This window comes from Dreissena polymorpha, chromosome 13, assembly GCF_020536995.1.
Source record: "Dreissena polymorpha isolate Duluth1 chromosome 13, UMN_Dpol_1.0, whole genome shotgun sequence".
Lineage (NCBI taxonomy): Eukaryota > Metazoa > Mollusca > Bivalvia > Myida > Dreissenidae > Dreissena > Dreissena polymorpha.
The window spans coordinates 7,134,164-7,159,790 of record NC_068367.1 but is presented as its reverse complement, the minus strand read 5'-3'; the positions used below and the strand labels follow the sequence as shown (position 1 = coordinate 7,159,790).

The following is a 25,627-nucleotide window of genomic DNA, read 5'->3' as shown; positions in this document are numbered from 1 at the left end:
GATGTCTAATTAGTGTTTTAAAAACACACATATGACCTCCTTGTTTCGGACCAATAACTTCAAATGGCGTTTTGTCCGCAAAATAGCCGCGGCCGTTTGCATTTGTGATCATGTGACAGCTTTTGTTCATGCACATTGACACGTGTCTAACATTTTCTATATTAATCTCTAACATTGTCTTTATTAATCACCAAATAACTGATAAAATATTTATTTAAAACATACAAACTAGTATCTGATGTTAAAACCGATAACAAAACTATTTAAGTCTTCAAATATAGATAATAGTATTTTCCTTCATTTCCTTTTATTGGTCAGGTAACTATACAAACATAGAGGTCCCCGTATTGTTATTCAGTACCGTAATGGCTGCGCATGCGAATATTCTGGGTCATTAATCCGGGATTATTGAATTCTGGGATTGTTCATTAATAATTAAGGTTCTTATAAAACAAATGTGTATAAAAAATATAACCTAATGTTTGAACTTGTAACACGATTAAGCTTACATCCAAATAAAATTGTCATGTAATTTAGAACTGCTCGTGTTGCCTTCTTTGTTGTATTGATATACATAAAACAACATCAAACGAATTAAAAAGTCTTATTCATTCCTGCATACTGTTCTTTAATAATCAATAGGTACAAAACATTTCACAAAATGACACGATCTCAGTGAAAAACGTTTGAGTTAACCTAGACATTACCGAAATAAAGTAAAACTGAATATGTCTTGTAATAGTGATCAATGTACCCAACCTATTCAGTTTTATGTAACCGTAAAATGTTATTCCTGGTGCGTTCTTTCCTTACCAATCGATGTTTCATATGGATGATTGTTAAAGTTACCTTTAAAATCTCTTATTTTCGTCAACAAACGTAAAGTAGTCATGCAGTTTTTTTAAATGCAGGGTTTTATGTTTGTTTGGGTTTACAAAGCTTAATATTAAGTGTATTTAAGTCAAGAATCATACATAAATATATACAATAACACAGTGTGTTTTATTTCCGTAATGTGTTTAGAAAGTACGAGCGCGTGGTCACACATGGGAACAAAACAATCTTTAACAAACAATGCAATGTATCCAACAACAATAAAAATCAAATATATACGAACAAAAGTACAATCATGACTATCAACAATAAAACTACCAAAGCGCGTGTGTTGAAACATAGTTCACAAACGAAGCAGAGGGTTGAGAGAAACGTGTATTAACCCATTTATGCCTAGATGACTTTCCCATCTTTCTATATTGGATCAATTCATTTCCAAAATTAGAGATGTCTAGTATATTCATTTTTATATTTAGAAAAGTTCTTACAAAAAATCCGTAAAGCAAACAGCGCAGACCACGATGAGACGCCGCATTTTTTTCTAGAAGCTAGGCATAAATGGGTTAACGGTTGGACACATGGCAAGGAAAGTGTCATTCAGCTTTGTTCATGTGCTTTATTTAGACCTCTAGTTTTGTTTGCATTTATATTGATTGAATTGTTTCAACGAACTAAAAATATGTTACCAAGTAACTTGCACATTTTTTGGAACACACTTTGTAATAGAATATGCTACAGGCAATATATATTATTTTTAAGTCATTACATTTTTTTAAGAGAATACTGCAACATGTAAACGTACTTTTGCAAGGATGAATTTAACAAGCATCTCAAAAATTACCGTTTAAAACACATCGCTGTATAAAACAGTTCTGTATTAAACTTAACACATTTTATTTAAAAATTACGCGTGTTCCGGTTTTCAAAAAAAATTGGATTGCGGTCGCTTGTTTGTTAAACTTATCGCCCATGTCAATACAAGAAAATGGGTGTTAAACACGTAGTTTTGTTTTTCAAATGACCAACCTTTATGGTGTGAATGTTGTATGAATCTTTTTACAATATCATAACTTGATATAAAGACATAAAGAAACGTACCTTGCAGTTGAACAATTCATTCGAAATATCGAAACAAAACACAAAAATATATTTTAATTTAATAACTTTAAAAATGTTTTCAAACAGAAATTATTTTTTAATTTTAAGCCTATTTTTAATATAAAAGTTAAGCAAACAGAAAATATTATACAATAGAAAGCTTTAGGCACATATGTCAGGGTCATTATATTTATTAATATACCTTTTAATAACGATATTTAAAAAAAACACACGAAGTAGTACATTTTTAGATAGAAACAAGACATAACCTATACAGATACTTATAGATGTATCAATGGAAGCGATGTTAGAAAAACATACACACATGTATCGTATTGTTCTGTAGTTAACAAAACAACAACAGCACAACTCAATTTGTTTCCTGTCACAACAATAAGGGAATATTTTCCATCGAGCATAACACCATTACTTAATACAAGCATTTCATCATATGTTTGTGTGTTTGTCAGTTTTGACGCCGCATTGGTTTTGTGTTTGTCAGTTTTGACGCCGCATTGGTTGTGTTGTTTACAAAACAAATATATCGTTTGCGTCTAATGTACAATCAATTGCGCCAGGGCTAGCCCACGACCCTATATTTTCCATATATAATTTTCTGAAATGCCTTTCTGAATGATGGATTGAAAATGGTGTACAGTATTGGATTGAGCGTGGAGTTAAAGTATCCAAGCCACAAAAACAAACTGAACACCACTGTAGGAATATTACATCGCTCGCCACAAAATGGGGCTAGCACGGCAAGCACAAAGAACGGCAACCAGCAAGCTATAAATGCACCGGTAATTATGCCGAGCACTTTTGCGGCTTTGCGTTCACGCTTCATTTCGAGTTTATCCTTCCGTTTCCGGTCCGCTTCTCGGTGTTTCTTCTTCAGCCGGAATAAATCCAGTCTGTGATTATTATTATCATTTGTTTTGTTTCCGTTAAATTGCATTTTTCTATTGCAATGTGGAACCTGTTCTGACACAGGCGAATGAGATCCATTGAATTCCGTGTCTTGTAATTCTGTCAAATGTGTTGTGCAGCTTATATCATTGGGTTCGATAAGTCCATTTGACCGCGGGACCCATAGTTTGTTAGGGACCGTCAAGTACCCGGGATAGTTTCCTTCATTTTTATCAGTCAAGGTATTGCTGTCTGAGTATTGCATCTCCTCGTTTAAGGCTGTGGTCACCGCCATTGATCCATTGCACATTGTGTATCCTTCGTCGTCACTACAAGACGACGTCCGTGCGTATGTCTTCATATCGGCGTTAGTCACGTGACTTGGTATCGGTTTGCTTTTTACAAAGTTCTTTTTGCGTATACGCGTCCGAGCTACTACATAAATCTTGAAATTTAAAAACACCATCATAACCACCGGACAGTAAAAGGCGCCTACTGTGGAAAACACAGTATACACTAGATTCTGGCTTATAACGCAAACTCCGTTTATCTCCGGGTTATTTGATTTCTCTTTCCAGCCGAATAGTGGCGGTATAGAAATTGTGAATGCGACAAACCATACAACCGCGACCATTTTAAGGATTTGTTTCGCCGACCTTCGACGTATATAGTCTATATTTGACACACCCCAGAATCGGTCCAACGAGATAGCGACCAAGTGTAAAATGGAAGCCGTGCAACACAAGACGTCTATTGAAATCCAGAAATCGCACACGGTACTGCCGAGGTACCAATGGACACTTATTTCATTGACAAGGCTTAAAGGCATGACGCTGACCGCAACGAGGAGGTCGGTTACGGCGAGGGATAAGATCAAATAGTTGGAGACACCTTGTAGACTTCGCTCCAGGATTATCGCAGCAATAACGAACACGTTACCAATGATCGTTGCTAGGATCATCACGGCCAGAATCACGCAGATGAGTATCATCACCGGGAAATCAAATTTCGGGATATGCTGGAAACCATCTTGAGAAGCAAATGATGTATTTTGAATTGAATTGTTTCCGCGAGTGTAATTCATCATATTTACACCAAACGAATTGTTATACATTCCGTTATATAAACTGTACATTGATGTATTGAGTGTCGTTGGTGCGTGACTGCTGTTGTCCATATCCATAGTAAATATCACATCTAAACCAGAAGTACTGTAACTTTCAGCTTCTGTGTTCCAGTTACTAGCATTGTCCATGTTGTAAGATGTTATTCAAAACTGAGTTTAAATTAGTGTTGATTTCTCGCTTAATATGTCGGTCGCATCCATGCCATCGCATTATTTTTTCCTGTTTTCTGAAACGAGAAATAGTAAAACTACTCTTACATATATGTGTTCATCACACACGTGTAGACTAACTATAGCATAAACTAAAAACTTTTTTCAAACGTCGTCTCCGTTCATATTTTAGATAAATATATATTATTTATTTTCTTCATTTTCCTAAGAGCAAATACGTATTATAATTTCAAAATTATAATCGATGTGTAATCGTATTCGTTTGTTAAAAAACATACTAAATTATTTAAATTATAAGCGAAGCGAACAATCATCCGAGCAACATCTTAGCAGTTGACTGGATTGCAGCAAGATGGTAGTAAATGTAGGAAGTAGTATAGATAAAGCTTCCCATTCATAACACTATAAAGATACGTTTTACATTTAATAGCAAAACTCTTTAACGCGTGGCTAACGAAGCACAAAGTACCTTATTGCTCATGTAAAGTCATATACGACGTTTAAAAGCGTTTACATTTAATGAAATACTTCCATTTGACTCATAATCAACTGATGCAAATTGTGTTTTAAAGCATCGAACGACATATTTACTTAGTGGTAACTATTTATACATGTATTAAAGGGACCGTCAACCGCGATTGACGAAAAAAGAAGAGTTATTTTGTTACAAATATTAGTTTATATTGATTAAAATATCACAAATAGTATATTATATTTGTACATAACATGAACATAATCATATTTTCAGTATATTCGGTAATACAATTTCGCGATGTGAAATCGAGAGTACATCACGAAAATAAGTGACACAATGATATACACACTATAAATAAATAAAGTAGATTGATCATTTTATATATAAAATATATACAATTCACTACGCATGCATAATTTGCATTCCTGGGTTTACCACGTGACGATGATGATCTATCAATTGCGTTATTTATAGTTAACTGGTAGTTACCTGGTAGATATACACAGTAAAATGTATTACCGAATATACTGGAAATATGAAAACTTACCAACTTTTTTCAAGTAATGTTATATACCAGTCGAGATATTTTAATCAATATAAACTAATAATTGTAAAAAAACGGTATTTTAGAACTTTTCTGTTTTGGTCAATCACGGTTGACGGTCCCTTTAAATGTGCATAACACAGTTACGCGTACTTTTTCACAATACAATATAGATGGTTCCTTTACAAGACTTGTGCGAGCATCTAGCTCAATGTGCGAATAAGACATCTAAAAAATGCATATGTTTAAACAAGATATTCATTTAATTATGGAGTATAAACCTGAAATAATATTATCATTTATTTTTTATTTTATATCCATCAATATATAATACAAGATTCCATACCTCCTACTACATTCAATTAATGTTATGCTCGATTGAAGTATCGCATATCCTTATGTTAAATAAACTAAATTGCACAACACGTAACAAAAGTGACCAGTTATACTCCGTCAAATAATTGCAAAATCCTGATGTAAAATAAGTTTAGCTACATAATATATACCAACAGAAATCCAGAAATGCAAATATTTAAACACACGTTTTCGTGACGATATCCCGCGCTTAGCATCGCATATGACAAACACATAATGCCACTTCGTGTTCTTTGTTCAATATTGTATACCCTGGTATTGACAATTGATCAGGCTGTGTCAAGCGCTGCCTTGTCGCTGACAGTTCATGCTGTAACGTCAACAACATACGCCAACCATATCAACGTTATCCGGAATTCCATCAATACTCTATCCGCTTGCAAGGCCTGTTCGTAATAGTTAACCAGAGGTTACAAGTAATTCCTCATCAACAATTGAACCGTTAAAGGGGTCGTCAACCGCGATTGACCAAAAAAGAAAAGTTCTAAAATACCGAATTGTTTTACAATTATTAGTTTATATTGATTAAAATATCACGACTTGTATATTACATTACTTGAATAGAGTTGTTAAATTTTCATATTTTCAATATACATGTGTATTCGGTAATAATTTTTACTAGGTACAGGTACAACGTAACAACCAGTTAATCATCAATAACGCAGGTCGATTGATCATCATCGTCACGTGGTAAACCCAGGAATGCAAATTGTGCATGCCAAGCGAACTGTTTATATTATATTAACAATTATCAATCTGCTTGCGTTATTTATAGTTCGTATATCGTTATGCCACCTACTTTCGCGGTGTACTTTCGATTTCACTTCGCGAAATTGTATTACCGAATACACTGAAAATATGATTTTTTTCAAATTATGTAATAAACCAGTCGTGATATTTTAATCAATATAAAATAATTATTGTAAAAAGAAATCGTTATTTAAGAACTTTCCTTTTTTGTCAATCGTAGTTGACGTTCCCTTTCACATACCCTACCAATGACCACATGCATGCGTCAGGTATAGGTACAAAGCAGATATCATGCTGAAACGGTCCACATTTTGTAATAGTTTTGCAGAAATACATCGACTATATGTAGTTTCGTTATTATTCCAAACTTAGAGATTCCATGAAATGGTACGTGATGAATTTATTACATATCCTTTCATTAATAACACATACAGTTTGTGTTTGACTTCATCTACAGTTGACAATAATGGACTTGTTCAATGCATTTACTGACAGATTTGTGTGCGTCATTGGCTCGGCTTTACATAATGAAAGGTAGATATAATATGTATATCAGTTCCGCGTGTTAGGATGTTAGATTCATATACATAAAAACAAAGTCAGTTTGTAGTTGTTTCTAACAGTTATGAGGACTGGTGTCCGTTTTATTTGTATGGCTAAAAGATCTTGTTTATAAACTAAATAACTTTAGATTAACATGTTTAGGAGATGTGAGCATTTGCGATCATTAATTATGCTAAAAGCCAAATTATGGCATCAATAGTTGATTCGAAATGTTATATAACTTTCTTTCGTTATTAATTGACCATGTATATTATTGACTCCTCTTCATTGCTAAATGCAAATAATTATAATAAATGAGGCATTCTTAAAAATATTAATATATTAAGAGAAATAATATGTATATTTCAATTAGATATATATACAAACGCGTGTTTAACATATTGCATATATTACTTCATTTTTCAGTATCGTCTAATATTGCAAACTAAATAACGATTACCACACTTAAATCTGTGTTGATTGAATCGATGTTTATCAGCTATAGAACACCATATTTATTAGATGAAGAATACGATGTTTTTTATATGTAGAATACGATTTTGATCAGAAATAAAAGACGATGATAATCAGCTATAGAGCACGATGTTTATCAGATATAGAACTAGATGTTTATCAGATATAGAACTAGATGTTTATCAGATATAGAACACGATGTTTATTAGATGTATAACACGATATTCGTCAGATATAGACCATCACGATGTTAATTAGATATTGAAAACAATTATGGAATTATTAAAATTGATGAAAATAACGACTGCGGAATAATAAGTCCTATCATAACTCAACCTATTTATACCTAGTGTCTAGAACAAAAGGCCTTGTCAAACAGCATAGACCCAGATGAGACGCCGCACGATGCAGCGTCTCATCAGGGTCTGTGCTGTTAGCTTAAAGGAATTTCTGTAAGAAATTGTCTTAATATAGAAATAAATATACTAGACATCCCTAATTTGGGAAATAAATTATTCCAATTAAATTAATTTAGAAGGATGGGAGAGTCCACTAGGCATAAATGGGTTAAGTGTTGAATGACCTCGACGTGTGTATTAGTAATGTGTATGAAGTCCCTAAAGAGGTTTCTATAGCGAGTTTTACTCTTCTGTTTTTTGAATATGACAAGTAATTGCTAATTATATAGAAAGAATGGCAATTATTTGGTTTAAATCCGTTTGTTATGTTTCATATGTTATTGATTACCTTAAGATAACCTTAGCTCGATCTCACGGGGCATAGATATGACAAACTAGGTAAAAAATAATTATACGATGATATATATCAAAGCTGTGTGCCTTGTGGTTATCAGGCTAAATAAGACCTAATAAACCACCTGACTATTTCGGTGTGACAATTATGGACCCTATGGGAATAGTAATGAAAAGGGCAACCAGCTGATGCTGTATAACAAATATCAAAGCTCTATAATTTATTGGTGGTTTGAGAGTAGAGTCTAAGGTTACTTTCTAAAGACGTCTAGATAAATCATTCGAGTCATGAAACACATTGACCTCAGGAGTCTGATTCGAACAAAATATGTAATAGTTTAACAAATATAGCATACAATTGAAGTTGGTCCAGTTCGTATTAAGGAAAGTGACGGTATATTGATCCGTTGCTTTTACAATATAGACACTTACAATGTTATGCTCGAATAGAATGTTTTCCGGTGAAATCATTGAACGTACGTGTACATAATTATAAAGACTAACTATAATATAACAACCAATTAAGCGAGTTTATTGATATTCCTTTAAATTTAAGTGCCCTCGTCGCATGTGTGTATCCGTAATGAATGCCTCCCTTTTTAAGTCCTAAAATACCAAAGGCCGCCAATTACTGTACGAGGTGTCCTCGTAGATTCGTAATATCTTTATATAATGCAATCAGAAATTGGTGCGATCGGTTAAAATTGAATTATCCACGATGATAGATGAGGCATGCGCGGAAAGAGACAAGTGTGAGCTTTTTAATTGCTAGTAAATCATTTATATGTTTACATTTTGTATTAAGTTCGATAATTTAGCACAGCGCGATACATGTTCTTGCGAGTCACAGAGGGCTTTTGTTACCAACTTATCGGAAAATATTGTTTTTTCCTTTTTTCAATTGCAATGTGTATTTCGATTGTAATTCTGTTTGAAATAGGAACATAACTATAAGGAGCGTATACATTTGTATACTTATTGATAATGACCTTAATCAAATGGGACCGAAATTTACATGGCACGCATTTGTTCATGTAAACGAGGGCCAAATTCCCAATATAAGAATATCATTATTGGTTTGAAATGTCCACTAGATTTAGACTGTGTAAATACATGATTAAATAAAATTTCTTCGTTACTAAATAAATGATTTTACTACCGCCTTTTTATGTAAAATGTAATAAGAATATTGTATTTATAATTTAAATGAAAATAGCCTATGTATAATTTTTGTACCTACTCCTCAAATCAGTTTATCTTTGATATGATAATTTTAATGAAACAAAACAACCAAAACGGTTGATTTAATGCAAATTCAGATATTTTAATAGCCTTCAAGTTAAATGTGTTGTCATCCACCGACAAACACCAACGTTAAAATCTAGTTTTCGGCTATAGCATCAAATATGAAGTTTCAAATATGAAGAACAAAAAACATGTTTTTGCTATTAACACCCGCTAAGAAGTTTCAAAAGCAAAAACGATAAATTGTCTAATAAGCTGGGGATGATGTACAGGCCATTTTATTTTAATTTGTTAAATGATAAGTTTCGTCTTATGTTCAAAAACATTTAAGGTCACCAAAAACTTAGATGAATCTTTACAGAGAGCTGGATTGTTTTTGTAGAATTCCCATGTGTGAGTTATTTCTTCTAAGACATTATAGTGAATAATTCCAACAATAGTTTAATAATATAGTATACGACTTCGCATATTGTTTTACAAATTGGAACATAATGCACGTTATCCAACCCCTGCAATTATAATAAGGAACAAATATCTGTACACAAGTAAATGGAAAAAATACTTAGAGGAAGCCTAATGCGCCAATAAAACGTCCCTTTTCATAAAACTCATTTAAATTGTACCAAAAGACTCGTGGAAGACAAGTGATATTCCAATTTTACATACAACGAACTCGTACAATTATTATTTTTTTAATAATTATAGCATTAATTGATTTATTAATTAAAATATTTAATATGAATAACATATATTTAAGTATACATCAATGTTAAAAAGTTATATTAATGGCTTTAGAGAGAGCACGAGGAGTCACAAAGTGTGTAAATGCTTCGAAAAAACTAAAATAATGAATAATACATACATGTTGCTAAACGTAAGGACTCATACCAAGGCAAATTAATTAAATAACCAGTACATCCTATGCGATACATTACTTGTTTAACTTAGACCAGGTCAGTGTATGACATGTGTTATTGAATGCATTCTGCACATACTCTATATGTAAATTTCTAGTTTCAATAATCGTGTGTTACTTACGCATTAACCTTAAACTTATGTCATCATAAACTATAAAGTATTTTGAGGCTTTACTCCATTCAGTCTAGCGAATATAATTATACATAAAATATCAAAATTCCCAGATGCGCGTAACCATTGGCTACGCCTTCGACAATTTATAGAAGGCAGTACATTATCAAGATTGTTAGACCATTGGATCTATAAGGATTTATCCAGCTGAAATTCCACTATGTTTATATTTGATGTTTGTTACACACTTCAACTACGATAAAAGATATGTGCAAACGGTCTTGAGGTTGTTAAACTATATATATACATACGGACCGATGCAAATATCAATGTATTTACCTTTGATTGGTGTTGATTGATATCCTGTATTAATATTTTACGTTACTGAACACATCAAAGTCAAGATTAATAAATACACATTAAAGTGTCTACAAAAGGCACGTGTATCTAAAGGTAATGTTATCTTCGAAATGATAAAACATTAGTCGTGTCTTGTATTTAGCGAATGCTGTGAGCATATATAGCTAGTGTTAATATTATTTTCCTTATTTGCATTCATTGCTTCCTTGTGTAGGGATATACCATGCAAAACGATGTTTATGATGTCGAATTTTCATCCGTGTTTTCACAAAACGTTTAAAACACCCATACGTGACCGAAATACATTATTTGAAAATATGAATTTAGTCCGAGTGATTTTATTGAAACAAATATTTGATCGCTAACTTCCATAACATAATGTGGTATATTATGTCCAAAGCGACTGTTGAAAATAAAAACACAACATTTAATTAACAAAAACGTACGTGCAAAAGACACATCTTCAAGACATTTAATCAAAGCGGCATCTCAGTATTTTGTCGTGAAAAAATAATGACATATATATTTCAATTAAACACAAGATGAAGATCAAAACAAATTTAAATCAGCACATTTCATATTTTAAAAAGATATCGATTCGTTTATTTTATTTGCAAAACAAGAAAACCACAACTAAAAACCCATTGTGTCATGAAAATTCAATACAGTCAATAAATTGTTTTGCAATACAACACGACTAAAGCAACGTTAAACACGCGGAAGTAGTGTTGTTCGTTTGATAATAAACATCAATGTTACGCAAATTAAACTTCTTAATTCATGTTTGCTAGGTTTGCTTGGTTTGAAAATGCTTACAATGACTGTATGTTTATAAGAAGCTTTACGCAGAGCTATGGGCCTGCTTATGAAATATAATACCGAACATTACGATTGAAAAAATAAATCATGAAAAAGGAGTCTCGCTTTGAAGAAACTTATACGCCTAAAACACCGACAATAAAAATGCTTAAAGGATTTAATTTTGTACCATGATGAGTTTGAGTATGTATTGGCATGCGACCTTGGACATTTGTTTTCAGATTTGCAAAACTACGAAATATATTATAATAGCAGCAATCTATTGCAATTACACATAAAGTGTACAATGACAATTATACTTTGTGAACTATTAATAATTGTTTTTACTTAACGTTAAAAATACTATATTAATATACTACTTTCAGTGACACTTATTAAAAAATGTAGAACTTACAGTTATGTATACTGTGTTTTTATATTTACCGATTCAAGGTGAAGGTTAGCTTCATGAATAGTACTTAGTTTAAACCAATTTTATGCTATTCAATTACATTAAGCTTATTTAACATTTATTAAAATTATTTCTTGGAAGAATTAGTGCTTGGTAAGGAGAAAATCTTTAGAATGCTTCCGATGAGGACAATCACTTGACCTTCCAGTTGCTAAGCGGAAACATCAAACACTACGAAAGGTTGACCTTAAATGCTACTTTGATCGCGTCCTTTCCAGTGCAATGTTTCCAATTCATGAAAACAACTGATGTTATCATAGTGATACAAAAATACAAAGAATATACTAGAATAAGCGAATACAAAAATAATTCTAAATCGATTTAGTAGATAAGCGACTTAAGAATAATATTGCTTTTTGTACTTGAAATGCGCCCACACTTAGTCTGCAGTTAAAAAACAGGGATCGGCTTTTATAATTTCGTTGATTTCCTACAATGAGATATTGTGAGTTCTAATGAACCAACTTGTGTTCCCTCTAATAAACACGATGTCTAGTTCTCATGTAATCAAAGCGGAAAGTAAAGAATTAAACCAATGAGGTCGCAAAAAGTGATAAGAGGTGTGTCGTATTTAACGGAACCTAACATACATAAAATAAATCAAACATAAATACTTGTTAATGACCGTGAGATAATTTATCCTCGTATCTGATTTTTACAAAGATGTGGTGTTGTTCTTTCTGTTTATTTTGGATAAGCTTACATCTTTTAAGATAGAGAATATGTTCAATAACATAACGGCTCATGGCCCTTATTGGCAGCATATAGTTAGCCAAATGTATTTAAAATAAATGTTTACCAAATATGTATCCACTTTGTTTGTTCCTACGCTGTGCGTTCTCCATTGATTGTATCGAAAATGGAATCAAGATATATATATGTAAATGTGTATTGCGCATGCTTGCGCCGAATATCCCGAGCGAAATTGCGTTGAAAAACTAATACGTTTATTTTGGCCTAACGGATACTTTACTCTTGTTTCCTTATCACGTGTGAAACGTTGAACGTTCGGAGGATGCTGAAGCAACTGTAATTTTGTTTGATAGATAAGTCTTCGGAAGTCGACAAGAGAATAATAAGTTGACGGAATGGCTGAAAGTGGGTCATCTCCCGTTGAATTTTATTAATGGAATAATCTGATAAGTTGAGTGTCAGTTTAGAACTATACCGAATATAATAATTGATACTTATAATTATGAATCATATTACACAAGTAAACAATGATACATGCATTTTGTGTCTGTGATGCCCGTCATGCAAACACAAGTTACGGTTTATGGTAATTTAGGTCACGTAAATGGAAACTCAAACTTGGAATGAACTTATAAACCAAATAACTCACATAGGACTGCATTAACTATAACGTGCATGTTAGTGAAGTTTGTATTGGACTGTGTTATAAGAACATTTTATTGGGTTTGTAAAATGCTATTCAGCCATCGTTTATGTTATAGCTGATGATTCATGATGAAGTTAATACAAATGGCACAATCTCGTTTGCATCTTATGTACATTACAAAGCATCGATTAAAAGTTTAATGTTACATCAATTTTACATAAACATTATATGAACTACAATGCTTACTGATAACTGACACTAAAAGTCAAACCCAATAACAAAAGTGGTTGTTGGGCGAAAACCTTTGTAAATGTGTTCGTTCGACTTCTGAATCAGCAATTCCTCTCTAACTTCAAATAGTGACGAGGATAAAGTCATGTTAAGGGAATGGTAAGCTGATATCCATTGAGTTATTGCAGTGTTTTACACTAACGAGATCGGACGTTTGCGCTCTAGATTAGCACACATATAGACATCACGAGGTTTTTCAAATGCCACACTTTAAGGTTTGTCTACGCTTTTTGTCCGTCGGACTTTACTTTATCTTGCTACTTCGATGATAGTTTTAACGTTTGGACACTCGTTTAGAAGAATAAGGGTATACACTGTATCGACAATGTTCCCGCGCCAGCAAACAGGTAAACATGAGAGAAGCATCTCACCATTATTTACATTATTTAATAAATGTTAAAAGCCTACATCCTTAGAATATAATTTAATAAATGTTAAAAGCCCTGCTTAAGCATTAATTGATTCTTAGCTTTAATACTATCTTTTCCTTAAATTTACATAATCTTGAAATTTACATAATTAAATAAATGTTCTTGTAATTTACATAATCTTGTTATTTACATAATTTGATAAATGTTAAAAGCCCAGTTTAAGCATTTATTGATTCTTAGTTTTAATACTATCTTTTCTGAATCTTAACGGTAGTATATTACATATGTGTTTCTTACGCATAAATATGGTCTTTTGACAAAGAAATAATTAATAACATTGAAACATTTTCATCAAATCATGTGCAATAAGGAACACAACAATAGAACACCGTAATTACAGAGGAATGTATAAAACTCAGTGATAAACTAATATGTACAGCTCTCTTTTTACCTGTCTCCAAGCGCTGGTGTCTTGTCGATACAGTGTATAACGTATGCCGTCGTGTGTAGTGCACGTACGCTTCTTTAAGCATATCATTTAGTTAAGACCACCAATACACGCACTGCAGTTATGCGTTCGCATGTATCCATTTTGTTTAAAAAATGCCCGTATATTAATAAGTAATTGTTCATCAAGTGCATAACACATTAAGATGTTTATTTATAGAAACTATAGACATAACAAATGTTTAAAACGTAATAAATGCGATATGTTAAAACAATCATCTTTCGAATAATTCGGGGCGGTATACGCAATGTCATGCAACATACAACGCCTCATTGAACTGAATTTCCCTTTATTGCAATATACAGTGGACGAACATGGCCAATCCAAACATAAAACTCCTACGTCTCTCGTTTTGCCATCTAATTTAACGATTGAATAGCATAGTTTGCGTTTCAACATCGAGCGACAAATTTACTAAATGTTAACTAGTTATGCGTGTATTAAATGTGCATAACATATTTACGCTTAACATTTCACGATCAAATACAAATATTTGCTTTTCCTATGAATGTAAGAGAATTTTGACCCAATTTGCGTATAGAGTTTCTAAATATGCATATTTTTAAAGAAAATGTCAATCTAATTGTAAAGTCTTATCTTGAAACGTTTTCATTATTGTATTTTTATTTCTTACATATGTATTATTTAGGATATTATAACTAGTACCCCATCGAATGAATTTATAACGCCCAAAAATAATGTAGTTCATATAAGTTATAAGGTAAGATATCATAACTGGTACACCATCGAATGAATCCATAATGTTCACATACTGTAGTTCATAGGTATCTGCATGTAATGCTCCCCTATAATATCGGATATCCTACTGTAGTTCATAGGTATCTGCATGTAATGCTCCACTATAATATCGGATATCCTACTGTAGTTCATAGGTATCTGCATGTAATGCTCCACTATAATATCGGATATCCTGCTGTAGTTCATAGGTATCTGCATGTAATGCTCCACTATAATATCGGATATCCAACTGTAGTTCATAGGTATCGGCATGTAATGCTCCACTATAATATCGGATATCCTGCTGTACAAATGTGACACAGAGCAGTACATACCAAACGTTATCCATTTAGGTTTCATGCTCTGCTCCATCATGTTACAATTCATGATGTTACATAAATTGAGCTGCCAAATAATTGCCACAAGAAAGCTATCTGTCCCCATGTCAAAATCTTGATAATCACTGACCCATGTTGAGTATAGCATACCACAAACACATAATTTAACTAACTGTTATCGTGTATTTGTTTATAACCCGGTTTTTACAATTATAGATGGGGCTGCGTCAACCGACACTTTGTCGCTGGTATTTTATGCGGCAACATAAACAAGATGTATCGATGTCATTTGAAAATCCATCATTGCTATTACTGATGTTTCCGCACGTAGGGCTCGTTAGTTACCAGAGGCCAATATTAACATTAATATTTGAAAGAATCCCTAAAAAGTAACCTTATTTATGCATCATGCTAATGTCATGAAGAAACATACCACATATGTATGATAGCTTTTGCCGCAATACATTGCAATGATTGAGCTTCATGCGTATGCAACATTTATAGATGCGATGAAGTAGTGCGTTCCTGTATAACAACGAACATCGCATTCATTCAGTTTACGTAATCGTCAGTAAGAAATATCACACGGAAACTATTGTCTTTATAGTGAACAAGATACTAAAGATCAGTAAGAAGATCAGTTGAAAGGTCGGTCGGAAATCAGAAATAACTTAATACTACTCATGCGTGTGACGTTACACAAAATATATGCAATGCAATGTTACTGGTATATGCTTACAATAATAACATAAATGATTCAATGTTCATATCAGACCCCAAATGGCATGCATTTCGATGCATTCCGATCGCAATTCTCATGCATTCCAATGCAATTGACACTCAATTTTCACACGTTGCCATTTATTCCGTACCCATTGCTAATGAACTGCTTTGCATTCGCAACCCACTCTGTATTGTACCCATGCGTTTGAATCCCCGACCGTATGTCGTGCAATGTATTCTGATCGCAAGTCACATGTCTTTGCGTGTATTCTTACCACAGTTCTTTTATATTGTCATCCAATCTGAACTCAACTCGCATGCGTTTTCACCTATTAAGATCGTTTGAGGATTGCAATACTTACTTATTATTGTGGTAGAAATACTTACGCCTCGTGAATTGTAACAAGAGGAGCCAATTGAAATGTTGTTTTGGCATGAATGTCATTTCTTGACATTAATTTCGACTCACCATATATTGTTGCACATGTACCAAGCGCATGTATTGTAACATGACTGGCAAATTGAAAGTTATTTAAGAATTCTTGCCATAATATTATTTCATTCATTTTGACTCGCCATTCAAACCTTCGTTCACATAAATTGGACTGGTATTCTTTGCATAAATTGCGCATAAACATTATTTGCATTCTGGAATTATATTCCTTATACAAAAAATTATGCACCTACGTACAGTGATGACATGCATTTCAAGTTTATATATAAATAAATTACTTCATATCGTCACGTGATGCGAACAAAATAGCACTTTTCACACAAGTATAAAAACGCTTATGAAATCGTGGAAAATTTTGAATACAGCGATTGGATAATGCGTCATATAAACAAGTAATATTGAATGACCTCGAATGGTGTATGAGCCAAACGTTAACCATACTAACAACTGCAACGATTGAAAGAGGGGAGTGCACAAATCACCATTGGAATGCATGTTTTTTATTCCGCTATACGATCATTTCGATCTAAAGCGAGATTAAACGATTTTCTATGTGTTAAATTGTAATATATTGATAAAATATGTTACAACAACACATAATATGAAAGAAAAATTATACAATGAAGACATATTTCATAAAATGCAGCAAAGAGAAATTAGAGCCCTGAGCCGATTTGACGAAGATATTACGTACATATTTTCCTACAATAAACGAAGCATTCGTCTTTTTATTAGGATCAGAGTTAGTGTCCGTGTGTCGTATAAATAGATATCATTGCAGGAATTTAAAATGAACCGTTAAACTAAATTAAGATTCAGACCGTACATGCATGATTTACATGCTGGTGAATTCGACTGTACAAACATTTACATGCTGGTGAATTAGACTGTACAAACATTAACATGCTGGTGAATTTGACTGTACAAACATTTACATGCTGGTGAATTTGACTGTACAAACATTTACATGCTGGTGAATTCGACTGTACAAACATTTACATGCTGGTGAATTCGACTGTACAAACATTTACATGCTGGTGAATTCGACTGTACAAACATTTACATGCTGGTGAATTCGACTGTACAAACATTTACATGCTGGTGAATTCGACTGTACAAACATTTTCGATTTCAGAATTGCATATCTGGCTCTTTTTGACACACGTTCTCCTTAACCTTTTTTTTGAATTTATATTAAAATATATGTTTAATAAGTTTTTTTACGCATTTTATATAAATTTGTTAATATTTGACAAAATCGTATAATCTCGCTTTAAAGACAACTCCACTAAAGTGGCTACATTTATAAAGTCTATATAGCGGTCAAAAGCGAGTGATTGCTGAACTGGTTTTGCGTATGTACAAGTCCTGGATTGCCATTTAACAATCTTGACGTTTATCTGTTGCAATGTGGCTTATTTAAAATAATGGGGTATTGATTTCCCTAAGGTATTCTTAGTTTTGATCGTATGGGCATAATTTGAACGATATTTGTAGATGATTACTATATGTAAATACCAAATTGAAAAACCGTTCGCTTTGTGTTTATACAGCTTCATAAAAATATTTTATGAACCAATGGAACTTGGATTGTGACCATTAGCGACCCAATGAGAATACTTTGTACATGAAAACACCTGATGCTAAAATTGTGTGGTCTATAGTTATTTACTGTATGAGTCTATATACATTATGGAGGACGATACGTTTTGACTGAGACTGATATAACACACATTGAAGAGGGCCACTATACGATAAATCATTCTAAATTTGAAAGCCATAGCACATAAGGGTTCATGACGAGTTTTTAATTGTTTTACTATTTAATCTGATACAACTAGTGCTACCTCTGCAGCATGAAGAATTCGAACCCAACGAACATGATTTCGAACAGTTTTTTTAGGGTCACTACACGAGTGTACGCATCGAGTATGCAACCACTGACCATGGCTAATTTAGATATGTTTTAGGATTTCATTTTTGAAATATCTTTCGTGACCTAAACATGAATCAGACCGTAACAAATAAAGCAAATGTATATTAAGCAAATTATGGCACTGATCAGTCTTTCAAAGTGTTTTTAAAATCAGGCCACCAATTGAGGATATTATGGTTTTTAATGAGACGTTTACGGACGACGCACGGTAGAGGATTTACGACTGACGCATCACAACGGAGATCGTATGATCAATTGAGCAAACTGTGAGCGAGTTGTGCCCAATATAGCTTGAAATTTAGTTAACAAAATAGTATCATTACGATTTTAACATATAGAGAATTACAGGTTACTGCCTGATCTTGTTGTAATATATCAGGCAAAATTAGAATAATATAACGGCGAGGCTAGCCGAGCAGTTATTTTATTCATGCCTAGCCTAGTATATTACAAAAAGATTAAACAGTAACTTGTGTATCTGTTTATCATACCTCTACGTCCCCGATTTTACAGAAATAATGAAACAATCGCTAAATAGCTGAAGTTTTAGCGGAAAAGAATATGACTTAAGTCGTTTGACGCGTTAATAATGACGTCATGAGCACGCGCGCTTAATATGTGTAAATAAATGTTTGTTGCTGTATATATTTCGTGTTTAAAATATATTACATCTTGGTATCAAATTGTTTGTTTTGTGGAAACTGATTCGATTTTAATAAACATGAATACGTTATAGTTTATTTCGAGTAACATGACCATCCCCCACACATAAATGATATAAGACCTTCATGTTGACCATGATATAAAACAAATACCAGGCAGCCTTATATCAGGCAGATATCAATGTGGTGGTATGATAACTTTTCGTTCACGTATCTAAAATATATCGAATATAATATTTGCTTTGGGGGTATAAAATGGATACTTTAAACGAATTGTTGCAGCTCCAATCAAAACACGAAAGTTTTAATATTTCATAGCATGCCGGTACACAAAATGCAATTAAAACAAAACATTGCATTGTGTTAAGTTTAGATACAGGCTATTGTGAACCAAGTTTGTTATATTAAAGAATTGTCTGTAGTCTAACGAGCGATTATATTATTGTAAACATATCAATAGGTATCTTCACGTAATGCTCCACTATAATATCGGATATCCTGCTGTACAAATGTTTTATAGAGCAGTAAATACAAAAAGGACCCAACTAGGCCTCATGCTTTGCACAATCGAATTGTTACAGTTCATGATGTTAAATAAGTTGAGCTGCAAAATAAATACCACACGAAAGCCACTGTCTCCATAGCACAATCCTGATAAACACTGACCCATGTTAATCATAGGATACAACAAACACAAAATGTAACTGAGTGTTATCGTGTATTGGTTTATACCCTGGTTTTTACAATAGATTAAGCTGCGTCAACCGAAGCTTTGTCGCTGGTATTGTATGCGGCAACATAAACAAGATGTATCGATGTTATTTGAAAATGTGCATCGGTGTGTTCAACGTTAGTGTACTAGATGGTATTAACAAGACTGTTTGTTGCGACAATAAAGTGATGCCATTAATATTGATTCGATTTCAAATGACATCGTAACTTTTTATATTCATTATTTATGTACAGCTGCTTTGTAGTCCTCGAATATAACTGGCGTCCCCGATTTATAATGATCGCGCCAGTCCATTGAAGTCATACATTAGGTATATCTGTTAAAATTGCATTGCCTACGATCATTTAGGATGCCAAAATGAAGCATACTCGGTGAGTGACACGTGTGAGTATTTAAATTGCTCGTCATTATTTTGTGTGGGCAGCATCAATATATTGTCTTATGGCAGGTCATTTAGCGCAGTGCGATATCTTTTCGAGTCGCGGAGGGCTTTTAAAGTCAAGTCATCGAAAAATATTGTGCAATGTTTATTCTAAATATTTATGATTTCTTCGATAATACTGTTTGAAATATGATCTCAAATATCAGACGGGTTTCAACCTTGTTTTTGAATTGACAAATTGCGTAATCGATATAATAATTAGTTTGGTATGTTTACTAGATTAAGAATGTGCAAATACTTGGTACATGAACATTCCTTCTTTTTTAGTTACATAAACGCAGATTAAATGCTTGGTTTGCATAGGCTCTATTCTAGTCTTTGCATTGAATTAATAAGAACAAACGTTTTATAATCCGCTCACAAATACAACACTGTTATTCAGATATTCGACTGAAGCATCAGATTAACTTTTCGAAAAAGAAAAACAATTCATTGCCTAAAACGTTGATGTTGATTACCATGCAATATAATTCAAAGGATCAGATGTGAAAACAAGTATCAAATATGCGTTCGTTCGTCTACGACACGCACTAAACAAATTCGAATATTTGTTTAGAATGGTAACACCTGTTTTTAAAAAAGTGTTTACCGATGCTTGTTTAAGTTTGTCATTTATAAGAACGTGTACACAAACGAGATTATCCAGCCCGATTTTATAATTGCAAGTTTTTTTAACGATGTTAATATTCTTCGGAGAAGTTATAGGACGTAAATAAATTTCTCATTATGCACTATATTCAAGCCTAAAACACTAATTAACGCAAATAGTCAGTCTTAATGTTAATGGTTGTTATACTCAAAGGGCGTCGCATGTGCCGTAAAAATGCCTTTCATCAAGCAACACATTTGAATAGGTCCCATAAGACTCGTCTCAGACGAGTGTTACTCTTATGCCACAACCCACACCTTCATTAATTATTAATTTATACAATTAGTGCCCTGATGCTATTAAATATCGATAACATAAATTTGAGCAAATTTTTAAATGTAACTTCACGTGAATCATCACAGAGATTTCCATAAATCAACGGTGTGTTATAGTTTAATATCGAATAGAATTATGAAAAGGACATAACAAAACACAAGAGTTCTTTACAAAAGCAAAGTTATATCAAACCCAGTACTTCAAGTTCGATACACACCCTGTTTACATCAGACCTGGTTAATGTATTGCACGTGATATTTTATCTAGTCTTCACACACGCTATGCGATAATTTCAAGTTTTGCCAGGACTATTCCGTGCAAGAGAAAACTTTATGTGTAATTATTGGTAGTGCTGTAACCAGAAAATCCGAAGGATAAAACTGTTGTGCTCCAGTGTCGCACGCTAAAAAATAGTTATTTAACAATCTTCGTATTGCACACTTCTCCCAGGCGGAATAAGTTGAAATACGAGCAAACTGCTCAACAGTATGACCATTAGTCTATGTTAAGGTCATGCGTCCAATCGTGTTAGATACATAAGTATCATACATGTTCGCGTAAGGTAAATCCAATTATGTTGAAGGGATTCTAATAGTCAAGATGATAAGCAAATGATGTTCAGATTACAAAAACATACTGGTTAAGGTTAATGGGAGGGATAAAATTCATTAAAACTTTGCTTTGGTTTTTCTTCATTCAATGTAGTACAATATGGTCAAACTATATATCATTTTAAAGGTAAAGACGGATAGAATAACATTAACACATTTTTCACATTCAATATTTTTTTGCTTTATTCATATTTTTGTTTAAAACCAATACATTTTTACACTCATTTACAAACTCTCAATCTAAAGTTAGGAAGGATATGCACGACCGTAAGTTGAATAAATACAAAGCTATATACATATACAAGGTCAAGTTAGAAACATTTCACCGAAAATGATTGCCGGAAAACAACAAATGAGTTATTATTCAACTGCATGTTTTGGATAATTTTCCTAAACAAAGTTCTAAAAATTACTTAACTGAACTACTTTTTAAAAATCCAGGTATGGTGGATAATAAGAGCCACCATTCTATTTCAAGGGCTTAATAATTTTGCTATAACCAAATGAAATTTTTTAAACCATCTCAAATTGAAAGAAATTGCAGACGACAAATAAAATTGTAAATAAATTTAAAGAAATAGGTTTAGCTGGGTAGAAATCATTGTGATAAGAGGGGATATTGCTCATCAATAACAAGATTTTTACGTTTTGTGCAGACGACTCTAGAAAGCATAGTTTTACATAAAAATACACAGCTAGGTATCATGGTTTTTTCTTTCTTCCTTCCTGAACAACTGCTGTCCTTGTACCGTTTTGAATAATGTGTTCCGTTTGGCAAACCGACTCTTTTTATACATTTGTATATCGATTCTTTCTAGTCATTTTGAAAGCGTGGCACTCGCTGTGCTCCGAAGAAAAAAACTTGCATTACAAATCGGTCGAAATTACGTGAAGTAGTAAGAAAACGTGGTATGTGTATACACATACCTGAAAAAACACATGATTGTTTTGACATTTGGGTCGCGACTAGTAATACAACTATTTACATTAATCAGGAAGAGATCGCGCTTAATAACAGAAATGATCACACAGAGATATAATCACTTACCCCATTTGAAATATTTTCCAGCTGAAAATTTTCCCCCACACGTCTGTTTTTAGTGTATTTATATTGTTTTTCTGGAGCCGAAGTGCATCTCACAGAATATCCATCCGACTTCCGTTGTTTTCACTTTCGTTATTAAAAACTCCGTTTAAAAGAATTATTTTTCCATTTAGGTTGTTGAAGCGAATTGTTCTTATATATATTATCAATAAAATAGTATACCGTGATGAATTGAACGGAGTTTCGTATCGATCTTTCTGTCAGTCTGTAAGCGTACTTTTTTGTGCGCAATAATACAAGTGCATGTGATTCGACAACAATTGTAAACATTGGCGAAATGCTTCTCACAAAGTTATTTTTTGGAGTGTTTATGAGGTCTGATCATGCAGTTTGCACACATCAACACATCGTCAACCGTTTGGAATGTCAATTAGGCGATGAGTGAGTTTTTAGCATGTTTCTTTCGATTTTATAATTTAAAAATGGCTGCCTCCATCGTCATGAAATGACATGTGTTCCAGTTTTGATATTTATAGATATGTAAACTTTTTTTACTATTTAAGCGTAACTTGCCCTCATCAATGTCGATATTATTAACTAGTTATATAATATTCCACCGAAATACGTTGAATAAACATCATTCAGATTTTTTAAAATAATGTCTATTTTTGTATTAAAATCGCTTTGTATTTTGATTGATTATGTCGATGGTATAAGACGTTGCTGCACAAAATTGGTAGCAGTTTGAAGGAAAACCATCCTTTTAAGCAAATATATATATACATTTTCAATGTGGCACTCTTCGTTTAGTCAAATTTGAGTTCAATGCTAGGGGTCCCACATGTTTCAAACTGAAGCCTCTACATGAACCTTAATAACATAACATTTGATGACTATTTTCAACCGATACTATTCAAGATGTTTTGATATCATACAACTTGTTTGATGTTATTGGTATAATATGCAATTAAAAAGATCAAGAACATCTTGTAACATTATTCTTCGGAGAAATGTAGTTCACAATATGCAACTTTCAAAGAATCGTTTAGTGAACATGCTTAAACCACTGAAATGAGGCAGCACGCCATAATTGAATGATTATCGAAAACATATTTTATTTTAGACAAACACGATTTTATGACAAACATAAATATATTATGCTTACATCACATAATGTATTTAAATATAATATTTACAAAGAACTTGTCACGTTAAGTCAATTCAAGATGATAATCGCTTATCTGTGTTGAGGTTGTTGTAAAAGAGACGCATCAAAGACGTTGGGCAGTTACACAATAATTGTCTCCATTTCAATGTCTACAATATGTATAAGGTACTTATAACGATTTGACGGCCTTATATTTTCACGTGCATATGTATCCGACCATACCAACCATTGAAAACGTACTGTTATTATATATACTGCAACTACTGCTGCAACATCTATAACTAATGGTTCTACTTTTGCTACTACTATGGTTATTGCTTCTATGACTGCTACAACTATCACTACAACCATTACTATCAGTATTACTAATACTACTATCCCTACAACTTCTTCAAGAAAAATTATTATGTCTCATAGTTTGTTCTTACTGAGTACACAAGTACCTTGCAAATTCATTATTGTAAGGTCTTTCGTTCGCCGGCTCCATTACATAATGTGGTATTCAAAATTGTATACGGCTGTTGAAAACAATTTTTTAAATCACATGCGTGCAACGCACACGCAAATCTTCAAGACCTTAAATCAAAGCGACAACACATTTTTTTTCAATGGAAATAATACCAATTGGTTTCTTAATAATAGATCTGACATTCTCACGAAACTTGCAATACATTGACCAGCTTGCGTAAATATCTCCACTGAAACATTTAAACTGCAGGCTACGTTTTACTGAATAACTTCAAAGAGAACAAAGAAATGATTTAATGAAAGTACGATTTATGGGAATATTATTTAATAGTATTTATCTTGTTATTATTGTTGAATAATTGAATGTTAATACACGTGATAATACTTTTTTGATAAGGGCTGTTGTTTTCAATTTAAGAAGCAATGTTATTATTTGAAAATGTGTTTTTTTCCAGTTAAGATTAAAAGTCTTTGTCGTACGATAAATCATGAGATATGTTAGTATAACTTATGATACTGCACTACGTGTTCGCTTCCAGTATCGCATTTATCAATTTGTTTTGCATTATCAATATTTTCTACTTAAGAGGTACTGCATTGCGAATCATAACTCATCTTATATTATACGTGTTCCGACTTAGGAGAAACACAACAACAACACATATTTGTATAAACACGGACACTGTGATACTTTGTCGAATACTCTCGGATAGGCAGCTAACAAAACAACTTATGCATCTTCTTACAGTGATGACATGCATATTAAGTTTAAATATAATAACATGTTTATTAAATCATTTACAATGATACTTCATATCGTCTTTTGATGCGTAAAAAATAATACTTGACACACGAGTACGTTTGTTTTAATTTATCGATGTGTATTGGCTTATAAAACGATTATGGAATTATCCATGTTTCAG

The 25,627-nt window shown here is 32.8% G+C and overlaps 1 protein-coding gene across 1 annotated transcript; it reads right to left on the bottom strand.

Moving 5' to 3' along the window:
- Positions 1-983: 983 nt before the first annotated feature.
- Positions 984-10,802, bottom strand: LOC127855607 (5-hydroxytryptamine receptor 1D-like). The gene is made up of 2 exons (XM_052391352.1): positions 10,662-10,802; positions 984-4,191 (listed from the first exon to the last, which is right to left on the bottom strand). The coding sequence occupies exon 2, from the start codon at positions 4,091-4,093 to the stop codon at positions 2,513-2,515; it is 1,581 nt and encodes a 526-aa protein (XP_052247312.1). The 5' UTR covers positions 4,094-4,191; positions 10,662-10,802; the 3' UTR covers positions 984-2,512.
- Between the last annotated feature and the right edge of the window lie 14,825 nt (positions 10,803-25,627).